The 20,196-nt window shown below is 41.5% G+C and overlaps 1 protein-coding gene across 2 annotated transcripts in view; it reads left to right on the top strand.

Moving 5' to 3' along the window:
- The window catches only part of Ap1g1 (adaptor related protein complex 1 subunit gamma 1), a 67,179-nt gene that overhangs the window by 3,608 nt on the left and 43,375 nt on the right, over window positions 1-20,196 (top strand). For both annotated transcript variants that reach the window (XM_048355175.1, XM_048355176.1), the window contains exons 2-3: window positions 11,826-12,029; window positions 19,177-19,301. In XM_048355175.1, coding sequence (XP_048211132.1) covers window positions 11,829-12,029; window positions 19,177-19,301 — 326 coding nt within the window. In that variant the 5' untranslated portion in view covers window positions 11,826-11,828. The remainder of the gene's footprint in view (window positions 1-11,825; window positions 12,030-19,176; window positions 19,302-20,196) is intronic.

Below are 20,196 nucleotides of genomic sequence, written 5' to 3'. Positions count from 1 at the left end.
TGAAGGTGTGTACCACTGGGCCCATATTGAATTGATTATTTTTTGAGGTGGGGTCTTACTATATCTGGGGCTGCCTGGATTGCTACCCTACAATTTATTTTTCCAAGTAACTGGGATGACACCACCATTCCCAACTTCATATTACTTGAGAAGGGATTTCTTACACTTTTTGCCTGAGCTGGCCTTGAACCAAGATTTTGCTGATCTCAGTGTCCTAAGTAGGATTACTGATGTAAGCCACAGAACCTGGCCAAGAAAAAAAAGGTTTAAAAATCAGTGGTAAACAAAGAAAACAGTCAAGATTTTTCTATCATTTTTCCAGGACTGGAGCTTGAACTCAGGACCAGGAGCCTTTGCTTACTGGCCATTGCTGTGCCAAGAATTTGTGAATCCCTGCCCCTGTCCTGCCCCTGCCCCTGCCCCTGCCCTGGCCCCTGCCCTGGCCCCATGGTCTACACTGCCATTCATTCACACAGTCCCTCTTCCCCTTCCGGTCCTCTTGGAAGCCCACCCCCGGGGGCCCACCCCCCAGCTCGCTTCCTGGTCCTCAGGGCCTGCCAGCCCTCCCGTGCCCACTGTGCTAGCCGTAGGTGCCGGCTGGCCTCCACCCTCAGGGCAGGGCAAGGGCAGGGCAGGGCAGGGGCAGGGGCAGGGGCAGGGCAGGGGCAGATTTCCAGACCCAGTGGGGAAATGCCGCCCCTTAGCCCTCTTGAGTGGCCTGCCCCAACCCCCACCAGCCCGCTGCTGTTTAACACCCGGCCTTCGCAGACCCCACACTGGGAGCCAGGAGAGGAGGAGGCAGGAATATAAAGTGACAGTGACAGTGACTGAGTCAGTAGCGTTTACCAGCCGGGGCAGAAGGGAGGGACAAAAAAAAAAAAAAGAATTTGTGAATCATTAAAACTTAATATATGCAGATTTATAAAACTGAGTAATTTCCAAAGGATTATTTTTAATTAAAACGTTGAATTAGGAATCTTCATACTTAAGCAGATTTTTACAATGCTTAATTCCTCTGCTATTTGATGGAGATTTAAAATTTCATGTACACACTAGAATTTAGCCAATCAAAGCTTTTAAATTCTTAGATCCTTTCTTTAAACAACAGCAACTTGTTTGGTTGCTTTAGGTGCTTATAATTTAATGTGGCATTTCTTTATGGCTTGTGTCCAGTTTTGTTTGCTTTTTTCTTCTGTTGGTACTGAGGCTTGAACTCAGGTCCTCTTGCTCTCATTTGCTGTTTTCTGCTCTACCACTTGAGTTACAACTCCACTTCTAGGTTTTTGCTGGTTATTTGCAGCTAAGTCTCATGGACTTTTCTGCCTGGACTGGCTTTGAACCATCATTTTCAGATCTTAGCCTCCTGAGTAGCTAGGATTACAGGCCTGAGCAATCAGTACTCACCTGTTTCCAGTTCTTGAGTGTGAATTTCTCTCATCCAGGTATCATCCCCCTGTCATTCCTTTCTCTTTTTCTTCCCCCATTTTCTTCCTCCCTTTTGAAAACAAGGCCTCATCAAGAAACCTTAACTCAATCTTCTTGTTTCAACCCCTTGAGAGCTGGTATTGTGGGACTCTGCCATCACACCTGGCCTTTGGTTTCTTGTGCAGGATAATACTGAAATAGCAAGCAACTTTAAAACATATGTAGATTTATATAAGCTTATATTTGTAAAACATTGTATCTTGACAAATGTATTAGGGATTTTCCAGTTTCTTTTTCTTCTTTTTTTTTTGGTGTGTGTATGTGAAATTTTAATTTCATAGTTAGGAATGAGAAAAGGAAAAGGAGGAAGTTGAGAATAGTTTTATGTTTCTTCAGTGAAGGGTAGCACAGAATTTAATTTGACATGAGTTCAGGGTATTAGAACAAACCTGTCAAATTTTGAAGGGTCCAGAAGTTGGAAGGAAACAACCCACACTTGCAAACTTGTTGAGCCAGCATTAGCTAACACTTTGATATTAAAGATCAAGGTTTAGGCTAAGGTGATTAAAATGAGACTTTTTTTTCACTAGGTACTTGGAAGTTTTGCCTTTACTTAAAAGATTATTTTGTTGCTATTTGTATGTTGTATATACAGGCTTTTTATTTTAAAAGCTTACTCAGGACAAATAAAAGTGCTACAAGTGTTGTCAGTGAAAAAATTTTAAATAGATTTAGAAGAATAAAATCAGTTCTTTGAAGATGGAGGAAATAAATTTGACACCTGTTGCATGAATGAAAGACAACCTTAGAGGCAAATAGTTTTTTCCCTCCTCTTTGTGTATTACAGTCCCATGTAACCTGATAGGCAGTAGCTTTGCTAACTCCAGCTCTCTTCTGTCTCCTCATATTCATTCCTGTTGCACTGAGCATCCCAGGCTTTTAAGCTTGTCAGATTTTCAGGTTTACATTATGGGTGCCTGGGGGGCTGGGAATAGGGCCTAGTGGTAAAGTGCTTGCCTCGTATACATGAAGCCGTGGGTTCCATTCCTCAGCACCACATATATAGAAAAAGCCGGAAGTGGCGCTGTGGCTCAAGTGGCAGAGTGCTAGCCTTGAGCAAAAAGAAGCCAGGGACAGTGCTCCAGCCCTGAGTTCAAGCCCCAGGACTGGCAAAAAAACCCAAACCAACCAACCAACCAAACAAACATTATGAGTGCCTGAGTGTATGTAGCAAATGGGAGAAAGATGGGATCTCAGACCATCTGTCTCATCTCTCTCCTTTATTTATTTATTTATTTGTAAGACTTTGGGTTAAAACTAACACAGCTATAGAATAGATGATACATTATATACACTATTTGGGCATAGAGATAACTTTTGTACATTGCTATACAACTCAAAAGTCAAAGGAGTTCTAGTAGTGTTTTTTTTTTTTTTTTTTCAGTCCTGGCAGTCCTGGCAAAAACTCAGGGCCTGAGCACTGTCCCTGGCTTCTGTTTGCTCAAGGCCAGCACTCTACCACTTGAACCCCAGTGCCACTTCTGGCCTTTTCTATACATGTGGTGCTGAGGAATTGAACCCATGTATACAAGGCAAGCACTTTACCAGCTGGCCATATTTCCAGCCCCTCTAGGAGTGTTTTTACAGCTCAAGTTAGTGAAGCTATTAACTGTCTTCACTGTTGAGAATTTGTTCTATTTCAAGCTAAAGAAGAGGAGAGAAGCTCATTTTTAGAAAGGTGTGGTTTCCTTCTCATGTTTTAAAAACTTTGAAAACTGTACTAAAATATGAAAATACTGTGAGATTGTAAAGGTTAGGTTTTTGGTTCAATATTGAAAGGAAAAATCTACCTGAACTACCTGCCTCGCCCTTTGAGGTGTACTGTTCCTGTTTAGGCAGCCGGTTCTGTGCACTTCAACCTCAGAGTTGACTTCCCCATAATAAATCACTCTTTTCTATGAAAAGAAAACTATTTTTAAAAGCTTATTTTTCATCATTAGAGCATTGGCTATGTATTTTGCTTAAAAAACCTTTTACAGGGTGATGATTATTTATGAAAGTAACAAACTTGGTTCTCACTGCCATTTTGTCATTTTATTTTTATTTTTGTCAGTCCTAGGGCTTGAACTCAGGTCCTGAGCATTGTCCCTGGCTTCTTTTTTTTTTTTTTTTTTTTTTTTGCTCAAGGCTCTACCCACTGGATCCACAGCCACATCTGGTTTTTTCTGTTTTTATGGTGCTGAGGAATCAAACTCAGGGCTTCATGCATGCTAGGCAAGCACTGTACCGCTAAGCTACATTCCCAGCCCTCATGTTATTTTTATACACTGTACTTTTGCTGTTTTCAATTACTTCGTGTTCTTTCATTCTCATTGTGTACAAGTATAGGTCTCCAGATACTTGGAATGCTTTTCTTTTTCTCTTCTGTGGGCAGGAGTGTAGCACTTTTTTTCTCCCAGGCAAAGGAATGGAACACTTTTTTTTTTTTTTTTTTTGCCAGTCCTGGGGCTTGAACTCAGGGCCTGAGCACTGTCTCTGGCTTCTTTTTGCTCAAGGCTAGCACTCTACCACTTGAGCCACAGCGCCACTTCCGGCGTTTTCTATATATGTGGTGCTGAGGAATCGAACCCAGGGCTACATGTATATGAGGAGAGAACTCTACCACTAGGCCATATTCCCAGCCCCTTTGGAACACTTTTAAATACCTTTTGAGTTGTCTCTAAATTTAACCAGACCTGTTAATTTATGGTATCATTATACGTAGTACAATGCTTGTTATTTAGTGGTCACAGCAAAGTAGACTTCAGAGTGAAAATAGTATTGTATGGACTGATTGTTCAGGTACTCTGACATAGGACAACATAAGTTGTCCATGTGAGAGCCAGAAGCATTTAGAGGCCTGATTAGGGGTTCTGGGAATCTGTTCCAGGTCATTTATGGCTGTGGAATTGATAGCAGTGAGGATTTTCTTCAGGTTTAGTAAACCTGAAGTAAATCTTATTTCTTTTTTTTTTTTTTTTTGGCCAGTCCTGGGCCTTGGACTCAGGGCCTGAGCACTGTCCCTGGCTTCTTCCCGCTCAAGGCTAGCACTCTGCCACTTGAGCCACAGCGCCGCTTCTGGCCGTTTTCTGTATATGTGGTGCTGGGGAATCGAACCTAGGGCCTCGGGTATACCGAGGCAGGCACTCTTGCCACTAGGCTATATCCCCAGCCCTAAATCTTATTTCTATAGCTGCAAAATATTAGGATATTTAAATGTTGTTGTTTTTTGCCAGGCCTGGGCCTTGGACGCAGGCCTGAGCACTGTCCCTGGCTTCTTTTTGCTCAAGGCTAGCACTCTGCCACTTGAGCCACAGTGCCACTTCTGGCCTTTTTTTTTTTTTTTTTTTTTTGTATATATGTGGTGCTGGGGAATTGAACCCAGGGCTTCATGTATAAGCGGCAAGCACTCTTGCCACTAGGCCATATTCCCAGCCCCCTAAGATACCCTTTCTAAAGTATTTTATCTTGCCACCTTTGTCAATGAGACTTTTCTCCTCTGTTGCTAGCTAATATCAAGCATGGGTTAAAAAATAAGCATTATCTATGTCAACTTTTCTGTGGACAACCTCCCTCCACCCCAAATGTATCCAGAATTGACAGAACTTAGTTTCATGAAGAATGTTAGGGGAAAATTTTTATCTTAGTAATATATAACTGTCTAATAATTATACTTGTCATCTTACAAAAATGCCATATATACATTTGTAGGATGAATGACGTTTTCTTGAGTCTGAAAGTTTATAATTTTGCTTTACTCCTTTGTTTTTGTTTTAGTCCTGGAACTTGAACTCAGGGCCTGGGTGCTGTTCCTGGACTTTTTTGTTCAAGGCTGATGCTCTACCACTTGACCCACAGCTCCACTAACAACTTTTTGTTTGGATAGTTAATTGGAGATGAGTGTTTCATGGACTTTCCTGCTTAGGCCAGCTTTAAACCTCGATCCTTAGATCTCAGCTTCCTGAGTAGCTAGGATTACAGGTGTGAGCCACTTGTCTGTGCTGGTTCTCTCTATTTTCTTTTCTTTTCTTTTCTTTCCTTCCTTCCTTCCTTCCTTCCTTCTTTCTTCTCTCTCTCTCTCTCTCTCTCTTTTTCATCTCTCTCTCTTTCTTTCTTTTGTGGGTTGTGGAGCTGGAACTCAGGGTCTGGCTGCTGGCCCCAAGCTTGTTTTTGCTGAAGGCTACCTCTCTATCTCTTGAGCCACAGCTCCACTTCTGGTTTTCTGGTGGTTAATTGGAGATAAGAGTCTCGCAGACTTTTCTGCTCTGGCTGGCTTCAAACCAGGATACTCAGCCTCCTTAGGATTACTGCACAAGTTTGAGCCACTGGTGCTCTGACTTTGTTACTGAGCTTTTTTTACTCAAGGCCAGTAACTTTGAGCCACAGCTCCTTTTCTGCGAGGTTAGTTGGAGATAAGAGTCTCATGGATTTTCTTATCTGGCTTCTTCCTTTTTTGTCCCCTTCTGGTTCTGGGCCTTAAACTCTGGGCCTGGGTGCTGTCCTTAAGCTCCTTTTGCTCAAGGCTAGCACTCTACCACTTAGGCTATAGCACCACTTCTGGCTTCTTCTGTGATTAATTGGAGAAAAGGGTCTCATGGACTTTACTGCTGAGGCTGGCTTCAAACCAGATTCTCAGATCCTAGGATTCAGGGGTGAGCCACCAGCGCCTAGCTGTTTTGCTTTTTAAAATGAATTTTGCTATATAGCCTAGGCTAGCCTTGCATTCAAGATCCTCCTGTCTCAGCCTCCCAAGTCCCGGGATTACAGACATGCATCACCATATCCTGTTCTAGTTGTGAATAATTAAGCACAAAAGAAAACTTCTGTAATTTCTGTGGCATTTTAGGAAGAAAATGAACTTAAGTCTTCTTACAAGAATGTTAGCTGACTGCCTAGACCGGGTGTGGTGTTATCTGGATGTGATTACACATTCTCCAACTTATTCTTTAGTCTTGAAGATCCAGAAATTCTTTTTCAGCAGTTCATCTGGGGTTGATTCAGAGCAGTGCTGTTCCTTTGAATGACCCGTGTCTGTTTTCCTCGACACACCACTTCTTTTTTTTCTTTCTCAAATTTTTATTATCAAACTGATGTACAGAAAAGTTACAGTTTCATACGTTAGGCACTGGATACATTTCTTGTACAGTTTGTTACCTTGTCCCTCATACCCCCCAACACACCACTTCTTGTCAGGTTGTACTAGGGAGTTGAGGTACTCGAGACAAGGACTGAATCAGAGCATATAAAGTTGATCTTGAGTTTTGTTTCATTCTAAACGAAGTGGATCCGGTCAAAGAACTTTGTACCACAACCATGTTTGCCTCTCCAAAATATTTATCTCTAGATTTAAGCTCTTATTCAAACAATATTGTGTTAACTCTAAGTTCCCCTTTACTCTATAGACAATTTCCCTCTGTGAACATATTTCTCTATATTGAAGGAAGAAATAGGTGTCCACTCTTTTCTCAGCGCCCCCCTCACCCCATAGGACCTATTGAAACACAGACAATGGGAAAAAAATACCTCAGCTAGATCAGTTCTGTCACAGTCAGTTTCTAAGATATATTAGAAAGGAAAATTCTGATTGAAATAAAGACTTAGCTTCCTTTTTTTTTTTTTGGCCAGTCCTGGGTCTTGGACTCAGGGCCTGAGCACTGTCCCTGGCTTCTTTTTGCTCAAGGCACTCTGCCACTTGAGCCACAGGGCCACTTCTGGCCATTTTCTGTATATGTGGTGCTGGGGAATCGAACCCAGGGCCTCCTGTATACGAGGCGAGCTCTCTTGCCACTAGGCCATATCCCCAGCCCCCCCCCCCCTTTTTTTTTTTTTAATCAGTTGTGGGAGCTATCCTTGAGCTTTTCTGCTTAAGGCTAGCACTCATCACTTTGAGCCACAGCTCCACTTCCAGTTTTCTGGTGGTTAATTGGAAATATGAGTCCCATGGACTGCCTGGGCTGGCTTTGTACTGCAATCCTCAGATCGCAGCCTCCTGAGTAGCTAGGAGGTATGAGCCACCAGCACCTGGTTCTGCTCAATACTTTTTTTTGCCAGTCCTGGGCCTGAGCACTGTCCCTGGCTTGTTTTGCTCAAGGCTAGCACTCTGCCACTTGAGCCACAGCGCCACTTCTGGCCGTTTTCTGTATATGTGGTGCTGGGGAATTGAACCCCGGGCCTCATGTATACTCTTGCGACTAGGCCATATCTCCAGCCCCTGCTCAATACTTTTGATAATACAACTAGGAACCATGACACTTTATTATTTCACTACAATTTTGATTTTAGTTTTTAAATCTCAAATGAACAAAAATGATTGTTTCCTTACCTTTAACATCTTGTCAATACATGAACAATTTTTGGTTAGAAATAAATTCATTAATTTATAATTGTCTAAATATGTATTTTGTCTATATATGTATTAGATATTTTACAAATTCCTACATATTATTTTCTCTGTTCCTCAGTATTTCCAAAATTTTTATCACTAGTTTGTTAAAACTATAAATCTCTATAAAATTTGATTTTTTACTTTGCAGTGTGCTATGTGAGTTCATATTTACATACTTAGTATGTCTCAGAATTTACTTTATAAAATTTAGTATTTGTTGGGGCTAGGAGTATGGCTTAGTGGTAGAGTGCTTGCCTAGCATGCATGAAGTCCTCCCCTGGGTTTGATTTCTTGGTACCACATAAACAGAAAAAGCTGGAAGTTGAGCTGTGGCTCAAGTGGCAGAGTGCTAGCCTTGAGCAAAAAGAAGCCAGGGACCGTGCTCAGGCCCTGAGTCCAAGCCCCAGGACTGGCAAAAGAAAAAAGAAAGGAAGAAAGAAAAAAAAATTGGTATATGTGCAAACATGTCTTTTAATTAAAAAATGAACATCTCAGCTTTTATTTGAGATAGTATCTAGAGACCTAAGATATTAAAGTATATTTTTCTTTCTTTTTTTTCTTTTTTGGCCAGCCACAGCGCTGCTTTTGGCCGTTTTCTGTATATGTGGTGCTGGGGAATTGAACCCAGGACTTCATGTATACGAGGCAAGCACTCTTGCCACTAGGCCATATCCCCAGCCCCTGAAGTATATTTTTCTGAATGTGCAAGTCTTTTTGTCTTCAGGTTGATCTTTTTCCAAGTACTCATTTTCTGTGTGTGATACATGACTTTTTTTAAACTGAAGATTTTTTGACCCAGAATAGCCACCTAAGTTGTTAGTCTGTCATACTTGTTTTTCCCTCCCTGTCTAGCCTATTATTACTCTCAGATTAATTTTTACTGCTCACTGGAAAACTTTGACTCACCATTTCTAGATGAATGGAGCATAAACTTTTTACCTTAGCATTTAAAAGCCGTGGCAAAACTGCCTTTGCAGGTTCATGAGAACTCTTGGCTGTGACATCAGCGGACTATGTGGCTCCTTATCTAGATTTACTTTTTTTTTTGCCTATCCTGGGGCTTGAACTCAGGGGACTGGGCTCTCTCCCTGCCTCTTGGTCCTCAAGGCTAGTGCTCTACCACTTGAGCCACAGTGCCACTTCTGGCTTTTTTCTGTTTATGTGGTACTAAGGAATCAAACCCAGGGTTTCATGCATGCTAGGCAAGCATTCTACCACTAAGGCCTAAGGCACATTCCCACCCATACTTTTTTCTTTTTAATGCCAGTCCAGGAGCTTCAACTCTAGATGTGGGTGTAGTCTCTGTGCTTGTTTGCTCAAGACTAGCACTTTACCACTTGAACCACAGCTCTACTTCCAGATTTTTGGTGGTTAAATGGAGGTAAGAGTTTCAAGTATTTTCCTGCCTGGGCTGGCTTTGAATTACAGTCCTCAGATCTCAGCCTGCTGAGTAGCTAGAATTATAGGAATGAACCACTGGTGCAGGCTGAGCTTTTGTTTTGTTTTGTTTTGTGAGTTTACCCCATTGTCATGCAGTTAAGCCAGAGAGAAGAAAAAAGAGCTATTTAAGTATACTCCACTGATCAGAGAGTTCCACAATTTTTTTTTTAATGTGCCTGGTTGGCTGTCACTGTCTTTTCTTTTTCTATGTAGCTACCACAATTGCAGTATTACTTATGTCTAGGAGTGCGGGGGGGGGGGGGGGGGGAGGGGGAGAAGCAAAAAGCCCAAAGACAGTTTCCCCATTGTTCTTGACCTTCCTGTTCATGCTCATTAACCAGAAAGTGTGAGTTTTTCCTAGAGCTTCTCCTCTCTGTATCATGTGAGTACTTCTGGGTTTTGGATTGCCTTTGCCAGGCTAGCCATAACTGGAGGCAAACATGATAACCTCTTGGCAGTTCAATTTGGTTGAAGTGAAATGATCCTTTTTCCAACTCATTTGCTGTCACTTATTTTTCATATCCTCATGTGGTTTATATGACATGTGTCTTGTCTAGGATTTACAGTTGCATTTAGAAGGAGAAAATGGAGTAGGCTTACTCATTTTCTGTAAATAAAAACTTGTTTCATGTGTATTTTAGAATGTGTTTTTTTTGGCCAGTCCTGGGCCTTGGACTCCGGGCCTGAGCACTGTCCCTGGCTTCTTCCTGCTCAAGGCTAGCACTCCGCCACTTGAGCCACAGCGCCGCTTCTGGCCGTTTTCTGTATATGTGGTGCTGGAGAATCGAACCTAGGGCCTCGTGTATCCGAGGCAGGCACTCTTGCCACTAGGCTATATCCCCAGCCCTGTGTTTTGTTTTTTTTTTTATTGGTCCTGGGGCTTAAATTCTGGGCCTGAGCACTGTCCCTGAGCTCTTTCGCTCAATGCTAGTGCTCTACCACTTGGAGCCACAGTGCCACTTTTAGTTTTCTGGTGGCTAATTGGGTATAAGAGTTTCACAGACTTTCCTGCCTTGGTTGGCTTTGAACCACGATCCTCAGATCTCAGCCTCCTGAACAGGTAGAATTATAGGTGTGAGCCACCAGTGTCCAGTGAGTTTTCTTAAGCCTAATTTTTGGACATGTGAGTTAATTTTTTCATTTTTTTCATGTTTTGTTTTGTTTTTGTTTTTTGTTGCCAGTCCTGGGCCTTGGACTCAGGGCCTGAGCATTGTCCCTGGCTTCTTTTTGCTCAAGGATAGTACTCTACCACTTGAACCACAGCGCCACTTCTAGCCATTTTCTATATATGTGGTGCTGGGGAATCGAACCCAGGCCTTCATGTATACGAGGTGAGCACTTTACCACTAGGCCATATTCCCACTCCTTTTCATGTTTTTGTTTGTTTGTTTGTTTTTTTGCCAGTCCTGGGCCTTGGACTCAGGGCCTGAGCACCACCCCTGGCTTCTTCCCGCTCAAGGCTAGCACTCTGCCACCTGAGCCACAGCGCCCCTTCTGGCCATTTTCCATATATGTGGTGCTGGGGAATTGAACCGAGAGCTTCATGTGTAGGAGGCAAGCACTCTTGCCACTAGGCCATATTCCCAGCCTTTTTTTGTTCATGTTTGTTAAGAGATTTTCTTGTGCCAAGTGCTGGTATTACATCTGTAATGCTTTACTTTATGGAGTATAACTTTGAAATTCTTGAAATTTGATGCAAATTTTCCAATTTTGTTCTTTTTATTTTTCTGTGATTGTTTTGGTTGTTCCAGGTCCTTTATTATTTTACTTTTGAAATAATACTTTTAAAAACCTTTATCCTCTGAGGTTTATCATCTTTTTCTTAATTTCATTTTTGAAATGTATGAGTGTTTGGGTTGGGAATGTGGCATAGTGGTAGAGTACTTGCCTAGCATGCATGTAGTCCTGGGTTTGATTCCTCGGTACCACGTACATAGTAAAGCCAGAAATGGCGCTGTGGCTTAAGTAGTAGATTGCTAGCCTTGAGCAAAAGAAGCTCACTGATAGTGCCCAGGCCCTGAGTTTAAGCCCCAGGACTGACAAAAAAAAAGAAAAACAATATACGAGTGTACTAAGACTACCATTTGTTGTTGGGCAGGTACTTATTGTTATATTTTGTTAAGTCCAGCTATGATTATGATTGTATTCATCTGATTCTTAGTTGAACTATTTGAATTTAGTAGTAATTAAACAGAAAATACCTGACTTTCTTAAGGTTAGAGATACACCTTAATTTCTATATGGATTAAGTAGATTTGTGTTCAGTTAGTACTTAAGATATTTGCATATTAGTAATGGACTTTAAATATGTTTTATTTTGCTTACTTTCATACTTGACATTTTTGTTTTTTGCAGAAATGTACTTGGTTAAAGAGTTGCATGCAGTGCATTTGTTAACACTTAACAAGCTTTATATTAGCTAAGTTAGACTTAGTAAGTCTTGAATTCTTAAGTTCACTCCTACTTTTAGATGGGAAGTTGTATGAATAGTTGGGAAAAATGTGAATATTTCTATTTAATGTTTTTTCATATTTAGAGGATGCCAGCCCCCATCAGATTACGGGAGCTGATCCGGACCATCCGGACAGCCCGAACCCAAGCTGAAGAACGAGAAATGATCCAGAAAGAATGTGCTGCAATCCGTTCATCATTTAGAGAAGAAGACAATACATACCGGTGTCGGAATGTGGCAAAACTACTGTATATGCACATGCTGGGCTACCCTGCTCACTTTGGACAGGTAGGCTGGACCAAAACCGTATGTAGCAGTTATATTCTAAACTTGGGTAAGAATTTATCTTTTTATAGCAGGGATTTCTGAGTATTTTTATTATCCTTAGTTGTACAAAGGAGTTGCCACTCACCAGAGCAGTTTATGAATACATTTTGATCACTCTCATCTCTTTCAGTATTCTTACCCACCCCTCCTCACCCACCCTTTCCCTTACTTATCTTAATTTTAGGTTATGTATTTAATTATTTAACTTTTTTTTTTTTGCCAGTCCTGGGGCTTGAACTCAGGGCCTGAGCACTGTCCCTGGCTTCTTTTTGCTCAAGGCTAGCACTCTACCACTTGAGCCACAGTGCTACTTCTGGCTTTTTCTATATATGTGGTGCTGAGGAATCAAGCCCAGGGCTTCCTGCATGCTAGGCAAGCACTCTTAACACTAAGCCACAGTCCCAGTCCTTATTTTACTTTTAATAAAGAACTTTATATGTACAATGTATCTTGTTCTGTGTGATCATTTCAACATGTTCACCTCCCTCTTTGACCTACCCTTCCCTTATATTTCTCAATTCTATGGTATATACAATGAATTCTTGCCTGCATTCTCCCCCCTTCCCCAGTTCATTTTTCTGTCCCTTGTTTTGATGGTGGCAACTAGCTTAAAGATTGGTAGAATTAACCAAGATTGTGATCTTCTGCTAGAAGACTGCCAGAATGTGCATTTGAACAGTATATGCTAAATGTTTTCTTAATTATTTTCTTTTTTGTTTTGTTTTGTTTTGTTTTTTGGCCAGTCCTGGGCTTGGACTCAGGGCCTGAGCACTGTCCCTGGCTTCTTTTTGCTCAAGGCTAGCACTCTGCCCCTTGAGCCACAGCGCCACTTCTGGCCGTTTTCTATATATGTGGTGCTGGGGAATCGAACCCAGGGCTTCATGTATATGAGGCAAGCACTCTTGCCACTAGGCCATATTCCCAGCCCTCTTAATTATTTTCTCTGTGCACAGTATACTATATGAAAAAGCTCACAACAGATGTTCTTAAGTTAAGGGAATTAAGTGGTTGCTAAGTAGTAGCTTCTGTTTTGTCCTCATTATCCAGTGCCTTGATTGCTACAACTTCTGTGCAGGTCTTTCTGCTGATTCTCCTACACACAAATGTAATAGTTATTATATCCAGTTTGGAATTTGAGGATGATGCTCTTAACGATAAGTGCTGTTTTCTTTCATGTTCACATTGAGATAAGGACAATTTTAGATTTAGTCACAAAGAAGGAAATAGTGGGTTGTTGATTTCTTAGTATTCTTTTTGTTTGTTTTGTTTTTTGTTGCCAGACCTGGGGCGTAGACTCAGGACCTGAGCACTGTCCCTGGCTTCTTTTTGCTCAAGGCTACCCACTTGAGTCACAGCGCCACTTCTGGCCGTTTTCTATATATATGGTGCTGGGGAATCGAACCCAGGACTTCATGTATATGAGTCAAGCACTCTTGCCACTAGGCCATATTCCCAGCCCTCTTAGTATTCTTAAATTTCATTTCTATTAGTTTTTTTTATAATCTTGGTTTTTGTTTTCTTTAAAGTGAGATATATGATGATGATGATGTGGGTGTAGTTACACAAAGAAGTTACAGTATCATAAATCAGTTTATAAGTACTATGCTTCTTGATCAATTGTCGTTCCTTCCTTCGTTCTCCCCAAATTTTTCCTGTCCTATCCCTGTGTGACAGGAATAAAGTAAAATAAGGTAAAAAAAAAAAAGTAAAAATTTTATTTCATTTAAGAATTACATCTGAATAGTCTTATTTATTTATTTATTTATTGGCCAGTCCTGGGCCTTGGACTCAGGGCCTGAGCACTGTCCCTGGCTTCTTTTTTGCACAATTCTAGCACTCTACCACTTGAGCCACAACGCCACTTCTTGCCATTTTCTGTATATGTGGTGCTGAGGAATCAAACCCATGGCTTCATGTAGACAAGGCAAGCACTCTTGCCACTAGGCCATATTCCCACCCCCCTGAATAGTCTTTAAGGAACTGATTGCCTGGCTGTGAAGTCTGGCTTTGTAATTTTGCTGTCTGGGTATCTTGAAGCAAGATCTTTAACCTATCTAGGTTCCAGTTTCCTCTTATGTAAAATGGAGACAGATCTAAGGTCTACTTTATAAGGCTATTGTGAAGACTTTAAAAAAGTAAGTGTTAGACATTTATATCTTTTTTTTTTTTTTTTTGGCCAGTCCTGGGGCTTGGACTCAGGGCCTGAGCACTCTCCCTGGCTTCTTTTTGCTCAAGGCTAGCACTCTGCCACTTGAGCCACAGCGCCACTTCTGGCCATTTTCTGTATATGTGGTGCTGGGGAATCGAACCCAGGGCCTCATGTATATGAGGCAGGCACTCTTGCCACTAGGCCATATCCCCAGCCCAGCTTCTTGTTTTTAATTTATTAAAAATAGTTGTACAAAGGGTTTCAATTTTACAATTCATATTACAAGTACAATGTATCTGATCCATGTTACATCGTTCTCCCCTATTTTTCCCCATTTCATTCATACCCTCAAATTATGTAGTTCAGTTTTTACATAATGTACATTGAATTTAATGACTGTATTTGCTTGCCCTTTCTCTGTTTATCCATAGGTTCTTTACCGTTACTGTTTCTGTTGTAAATAGTGTCCTTCACTTTTTTTGTAATTATGTTATAGATTATAGAAATATAATTGATTTTTGTGTGTGTGTTTTACTTTTTTGTGTGCCATTACTGTAGCTTGAGCTCAGGAATTGGATGTTATACCTTAGTTTTTCCATTCAAGGCTGGAGCTCTCCTTTATGCTTTTTGCTGGTTAATTGCAGATAAAGAGTCTCCAGACTTTCCTGCTTGGGTTGGTTTTGAACTGGGATCCTTAGACCTCCTTCTGAATGTGTGAGTGTATGTGTGTGTGTATATTTAGAATTTACTTGGGCTGGGGATATGGCCTAGTGGCGAGAGAGCTTGCCTTGTATACCTGAGGCCCTGGGTTCGATTCCCCAGCACCACATATACAGAAAACGGCCAGAAGTGGCACTGTGGCTCAAGTGGCAGAGTGCTAGCCTTGAGCAAAAGGAAGCCAGGGACAGTGCTTAGGCCCTGAGTCCAAGGCCCAGGACTGGCCAAAAAAAAAAAAAAGAATTTACTTATTTACTTCTTTAATTTTTTAAATTTTTATTTATTTTTTTGCCAGTCCTTGTCCTCGGACTCAGGGCCTGAGCACTGTCCCTGGCTTCTTTTTGCTCAAGGCTTAGCACTCTACCACTTGAGCCCACAGCACCTCTTCTGGCCTTTTTGTATATATGTGGTGCTGAGGAATCGAACCCAGGGCTTCATGTATATGAGACAAGCACTCTTGCCACTACGCCATATTCCCAGCCCCTATGTTTTGTTTTTTAAACGAGCTCTCTCCTTTTTACTTTAAAGGGGCCAGGATCCTTTACAGTAATGACAGATTCCAGATTCAGTATAGGAAAACACATAAAACAATTTAGAACCATTTGATTATTACAATAAACAAGAAAGACCACTAAAGTCCTGCCAAAAGATCTTATTCTTTATCAGAAGAATCTGCATCTTAGAGTAGTTTAGCTCATAAATGAAGGAGTGAAAGAATTTGAGTATTACTTTTTTCAATACCTGCTGGTCATTAGTGCTTTTAATTGTCTAAGGCAGACAGCAAAAACAATTCCATGTCTGATGAAAGTTCATACTGCCAACTAAGAAGTGGCATGTATTTGCAAAGTCAAAACAACCCAAAAGCTGGAAAACCTGAATCTGCTGAAGCCACCTTAGGTTTAGAGCTGACAAATTTTTGATCAGCCAAGAGGGCCTAAGAGTGTTCCTTGAAGAATTGTTTCTAATAGGAACATGTTGAAAACAGTATTTGTCCTCAGAATAGGCAAGTTTATAATTACAAGTGGGATCATATATGAGACAGAATAAGTATGAATTAGAGCTTCTTTTGTTGTTTAATACTCAAAAGATGTTGAGTGAGCTGGGTGCTGGTGGCTCACACCTGTAATACTAGCTACTTAGGAGGCTGAGATTTGAAGATTGTGGTTTAAAGCCAGTCCGGGCAGAAAAGTCCCTGGTGAGACTCGTATCTCCAATGAACCACCAGAAAACCAGAAGTGGCGCTGTACCTCAAAGTGGTAGAGCACTAGCTTTGAGCAAAAGAGCTCAGGGACAGTGCCTAGGCCCTGAGTTCAAGTCCCACAACCAACAGTAACAAAAAGATGTTGAGTGAAAGAGCATGTAGGAGGCTGGGGTTGTGGCTTAAGTGGTAGAGCACTTGCCTAGCATATATGAAATTCTGAGTTCATACCCTATTATCATTATTCCTGTTTCACAAAAAAGCAGATATATGGTGTACAAAGTCCAAATGTCCCAAACTGTTTCCACTTGTAAGAACATAAAGCATGCAGATTGTGGTTTTGGTTACTTCAAGGATGGAAAGAAAATTTTGGGGATTGAAGCACAGCATGCAGAGAGAAGGCTTCGATTGTGTTTATAATTTAAAAAATTTATTTATTGCCAGTCATGGGGCTTGGACTCAGGGCCTGAGCACTGTCCCTGGCTTCTTTTTGCTCAAGGCTAGCACTCTGCCACTTGAGCAACAGCGCCACTTCTGGCCTTTTCTATATATGAGGAATTGAACCAGGGCTTCATGTATACGAGGCAAGCACTCTGGCCACTAGGCCATATTCCCAGCCCTCGTAAGTTTTCTTAATGAGAATAAAAATGAATTCAATAGGAATCTTCAGGTGTGCTTCCCCCTCATTCCCCAAGGAAAAAACACCATGTAGTCCAGGTAGCAACCGGGAAGTAGAGCTGTGGCTTAAGTGGTAGAGCCTTGAGCACAAAAGCCCAAGGATAATGCCCAGGCCCTGAGTGCAGGCCTCAGGAGAGAGAGAGAGAGAGACAGACAGACAGACAGACAGACAGACAGACACACACACACACACACACACACACCCGAAAAATTTTGCAAAAATGAAATTGTTACTTAGTTTCTACCTCACATCTTCCCCATTGGAATTTCCTGGGAGTAATCTGGATTTAAAAAAGCTCTCCCAGGTGATTCTGCTGTATCCATCTTGGGAACTGCTCTAAAGCCCTGTATTTTTTCCCAAAGGGGCCAGTAGCTCCCAATCTCCTAGGCTTGTTGCTAATGGCTGATTAGTATCTTTTTGCTAGCATTCTTTCTGAGGATCATATGCTGATATGCTGATGTTTAGTTACTACCCTGAAAGCATGGAGTGGAGGGGTTGTCATAGCTCATTTGCTGTCCTGTTTTAGAAACCAAGATCTTTAGGTGGAAGAGGACTAGGGAAGCCCTGCTCCTAGTCCAGGTGGCTTTCTTTCTCATCTACTATGTGTTATAGGGATAGGAACCTTTCTTGGGGGTTTTCTTTTTTAACTTTATTTATTTATTTTTTGGCCAGTCCTGGGGCTTGGACTCAGGGCCTGAGCACTGTCCCTGGCTTCTTTTTTTTGCTCAAGGCTAGCACTCTGCCACTTGAGCCACAGCGCCACTTCTGGCCGTTTTCTGTATATGTGGTGCTGGGGAATTGAACCCAGGGCCTCATGTATATGAGGCAAGCACTCTTGCCACTAGGCCATATTCCCAGCCCCTCTTGGAGGTTTTCTATTTGTCTTTTTTTTTTTTTCTTTTTGCCATTCCTGGGGTTTGAACTCAGGGCCTGAGCACTGTCCCTGATCAAGGCTAGAGCTTTACCACTTGAGCCATAGCACTACTTTCAGTTTTTTCTGAGTAGTTTATTGGAGATAAGAGTCTCATTGACTTTCCTGCCTGAGGTGGCTTCTAACTGTGATCCTTAGATCTCAGCCTCCTGAGTAGGTAGGATTATAGGCATGAGCCATTGATGCCTGGCTTGTCTCCCCGCCCCCGCCCCCCTCCCCTGCCCCAAGTCCTGAGGTTTGGGACTCGGCTTGAGCACTCTCCCCGGCTTCTTTTTGCTCAAGGCTAACACTCTACCTCTTGAGCCACAGCTCCTCTTCTGGCTTTTTCTATATATGTGGTGCTGGGGAGTTGAACCCAGGGCTTCCATGTATGTGAGGCAAGCACTCTACCACTAGACCATATTCCCAGCCCTTCTGTCTTTTTCTAAAACCACAACTAGGTGCTCGTGTTTTTGCAGTAGCTTGTAGATAACAGTCATAATACATGTTTTATTTACAGTGGCTGTTTACCACATTGTTGGTACACTATAGGAATGTACTAAATTAGAGAACTGTCTCTTTATAGGTCAAGTTGGTGGTAACTATAGCATCTCAAAACATAGCCTCTCAATTAGGAGGAAGTTGTTTTGTTTTTTTTAAAGATCTGAGCAGGAAAGAGATCATTACCAGTCCTTCGGGATAAGAAGTAGGGGAGAGGGAGAAGTTTGCTTAGAAAAATAAGTATATTAAGGCAGAAATTAAATACTGGTGTTCACAAAAGATAAATCTGTAGTAAATAGAAATCTAATATAACCACCAGAAGAATAAAGTATAGCCATTGGGGATTAGAGGTTAGAAACAAGCGTATGTCTCAGGTTCCTACAAACATCAGCAGAAATGATAGAATAGCATGATAATTATTCTTTATGAATTTAACTTATTTAAAAATGGTTATTAAGTTATTTTAAAATTCAAGTCATTTAAAATTTCCTTCATTTACTGGAGTTGTGTTTTTTGCTTGTTTGTTTTCCCATTCCTGAGGCTTGAACTCAGGGCTTGGGCACTGTCCCTGAGCTTCTCTTGCTCAAGGTTAGCACTGTACCACTTGAGCCACAGCACCACTTCTGGCCTTTTCTGTTTATGTGGTATTGAAGAATCTAGCCCAGGACTTAAGGCATGCTAGGCAAGCACTCTACCACTAAAGCCACATTCCCAGTTTGGAGTTGTGTTTTAAGTCCTTTTTTTGGTTATTTGGATGGCAAATGGTATGGGACCTGGACAATATAATCTGTCCCATAACCCAATTACTGTTACTAAGATATCTAAAAGTTTAATTCTTGCTTTTTCCATTAGGAAGTTTGATGATACAAGTTTACACTTTGGTCATCTATGAACTATGAGTTTCTAGATTGTGGTAGCTGGCTCGTAATATAATTTTCTTCTTTATATTTGCAGTTGGAGTGCCTCAAACTTATTGCCTCTCAAAAATTTACAGACAAACGCATTGGCTACTTAGGAGCAATGCTGCTGTTAGATGAAAGACAAGATGTCCATCTTCTCATGACCAACTGTATCAAAAAGTAAGGCTTGTCTTCCTTTCCTCTAACAACTATTTTGTTTGTTTCAGAAATTTCATAATAGGACATTAAGAGCTTCTTTTTACCAGTTATATGTTTACTTTGAAGAATGTATTTGAATTGCTATTCACTAGCTTATGTATAAAGATGCAAAGCAATGGGAAACTTAGGATAGATGTGCATTTTTCAACATAATAAACAAACATTTTAGCCTTCAAAGAAAAGAAAAAAATGGTAAAAGGTAGACGTATCTTTAGATTTCCAGGACTTTGAAGACTATGAGTAATAGAACTTTACACTTATTAAAAATTACATGTAGCTGAGTGCCAGCCTGGGCAAGAAAGTCCAAAAAACTCTTATCTTCAGTAAATTACCAAAAGGCTGGAAGTGGAGCTGTGGTTAAAGTAATAGAGCCGAGCCCTAAGACAGAAATTGAAGCTCATGGAGGGCTGGGAATATGGCCTAATGGCAAGAGTGCTTGCCTCGTCTACATGAAGCCCTGGGTTCAATTCCTCAGCCCCACATATATAGAAAAGGCCAGAAGTGACGCTGTGGCTCAAGTGGCAGAGTGCTAGCCTTGAGCAAAAAGAAGCAAGGGACAGTGCTCAGGCCCTGAGTTCAAGACCCAGGACTGGCAAAAAAAAAAGAAAAAGAGGGCTGGGGATATGGCCTAGTGGCAAGAGCACTTGCCTCGTATACATGAAGCCCTCGGTTCGATTCCCCAGCACCACATATACAGAAAATGGCCAGAAGTGGTGCTGTGGCTCAAGTGGCAGAGTGGTAACCTTGAGCAAAAAGAAGCCAGGGACAGTGCTTAGGCCCTGAGTCCAAGGCCCAAGGCCCAGGCAAAAAAAGAAAAAAAAGAAAAAGAAAAAGAAGCTAGCTCATGGACAACACC

The sequence above is a fragment of the Perognathus longimembris genome, chromosome 10 (genome assembly GCF_023159225.1).
Source record: "Perognathus longimembris pacificus isolate PPM17 chromosome 10, ASM2315922v1, whole genome shotgun sequence".
Classification (NCBI taxonomy): domain Eukaryota; kingdom Metazoa; phylum Chordata; class Mammalia; order Rodentia; family Heteromyidae; genus Perognathus; species Perognathus longimembris.
Note: the sequence above shows the minus strand (reverse complement) of the source record. Positions and strands in the feature narration are given on the sequence as shown.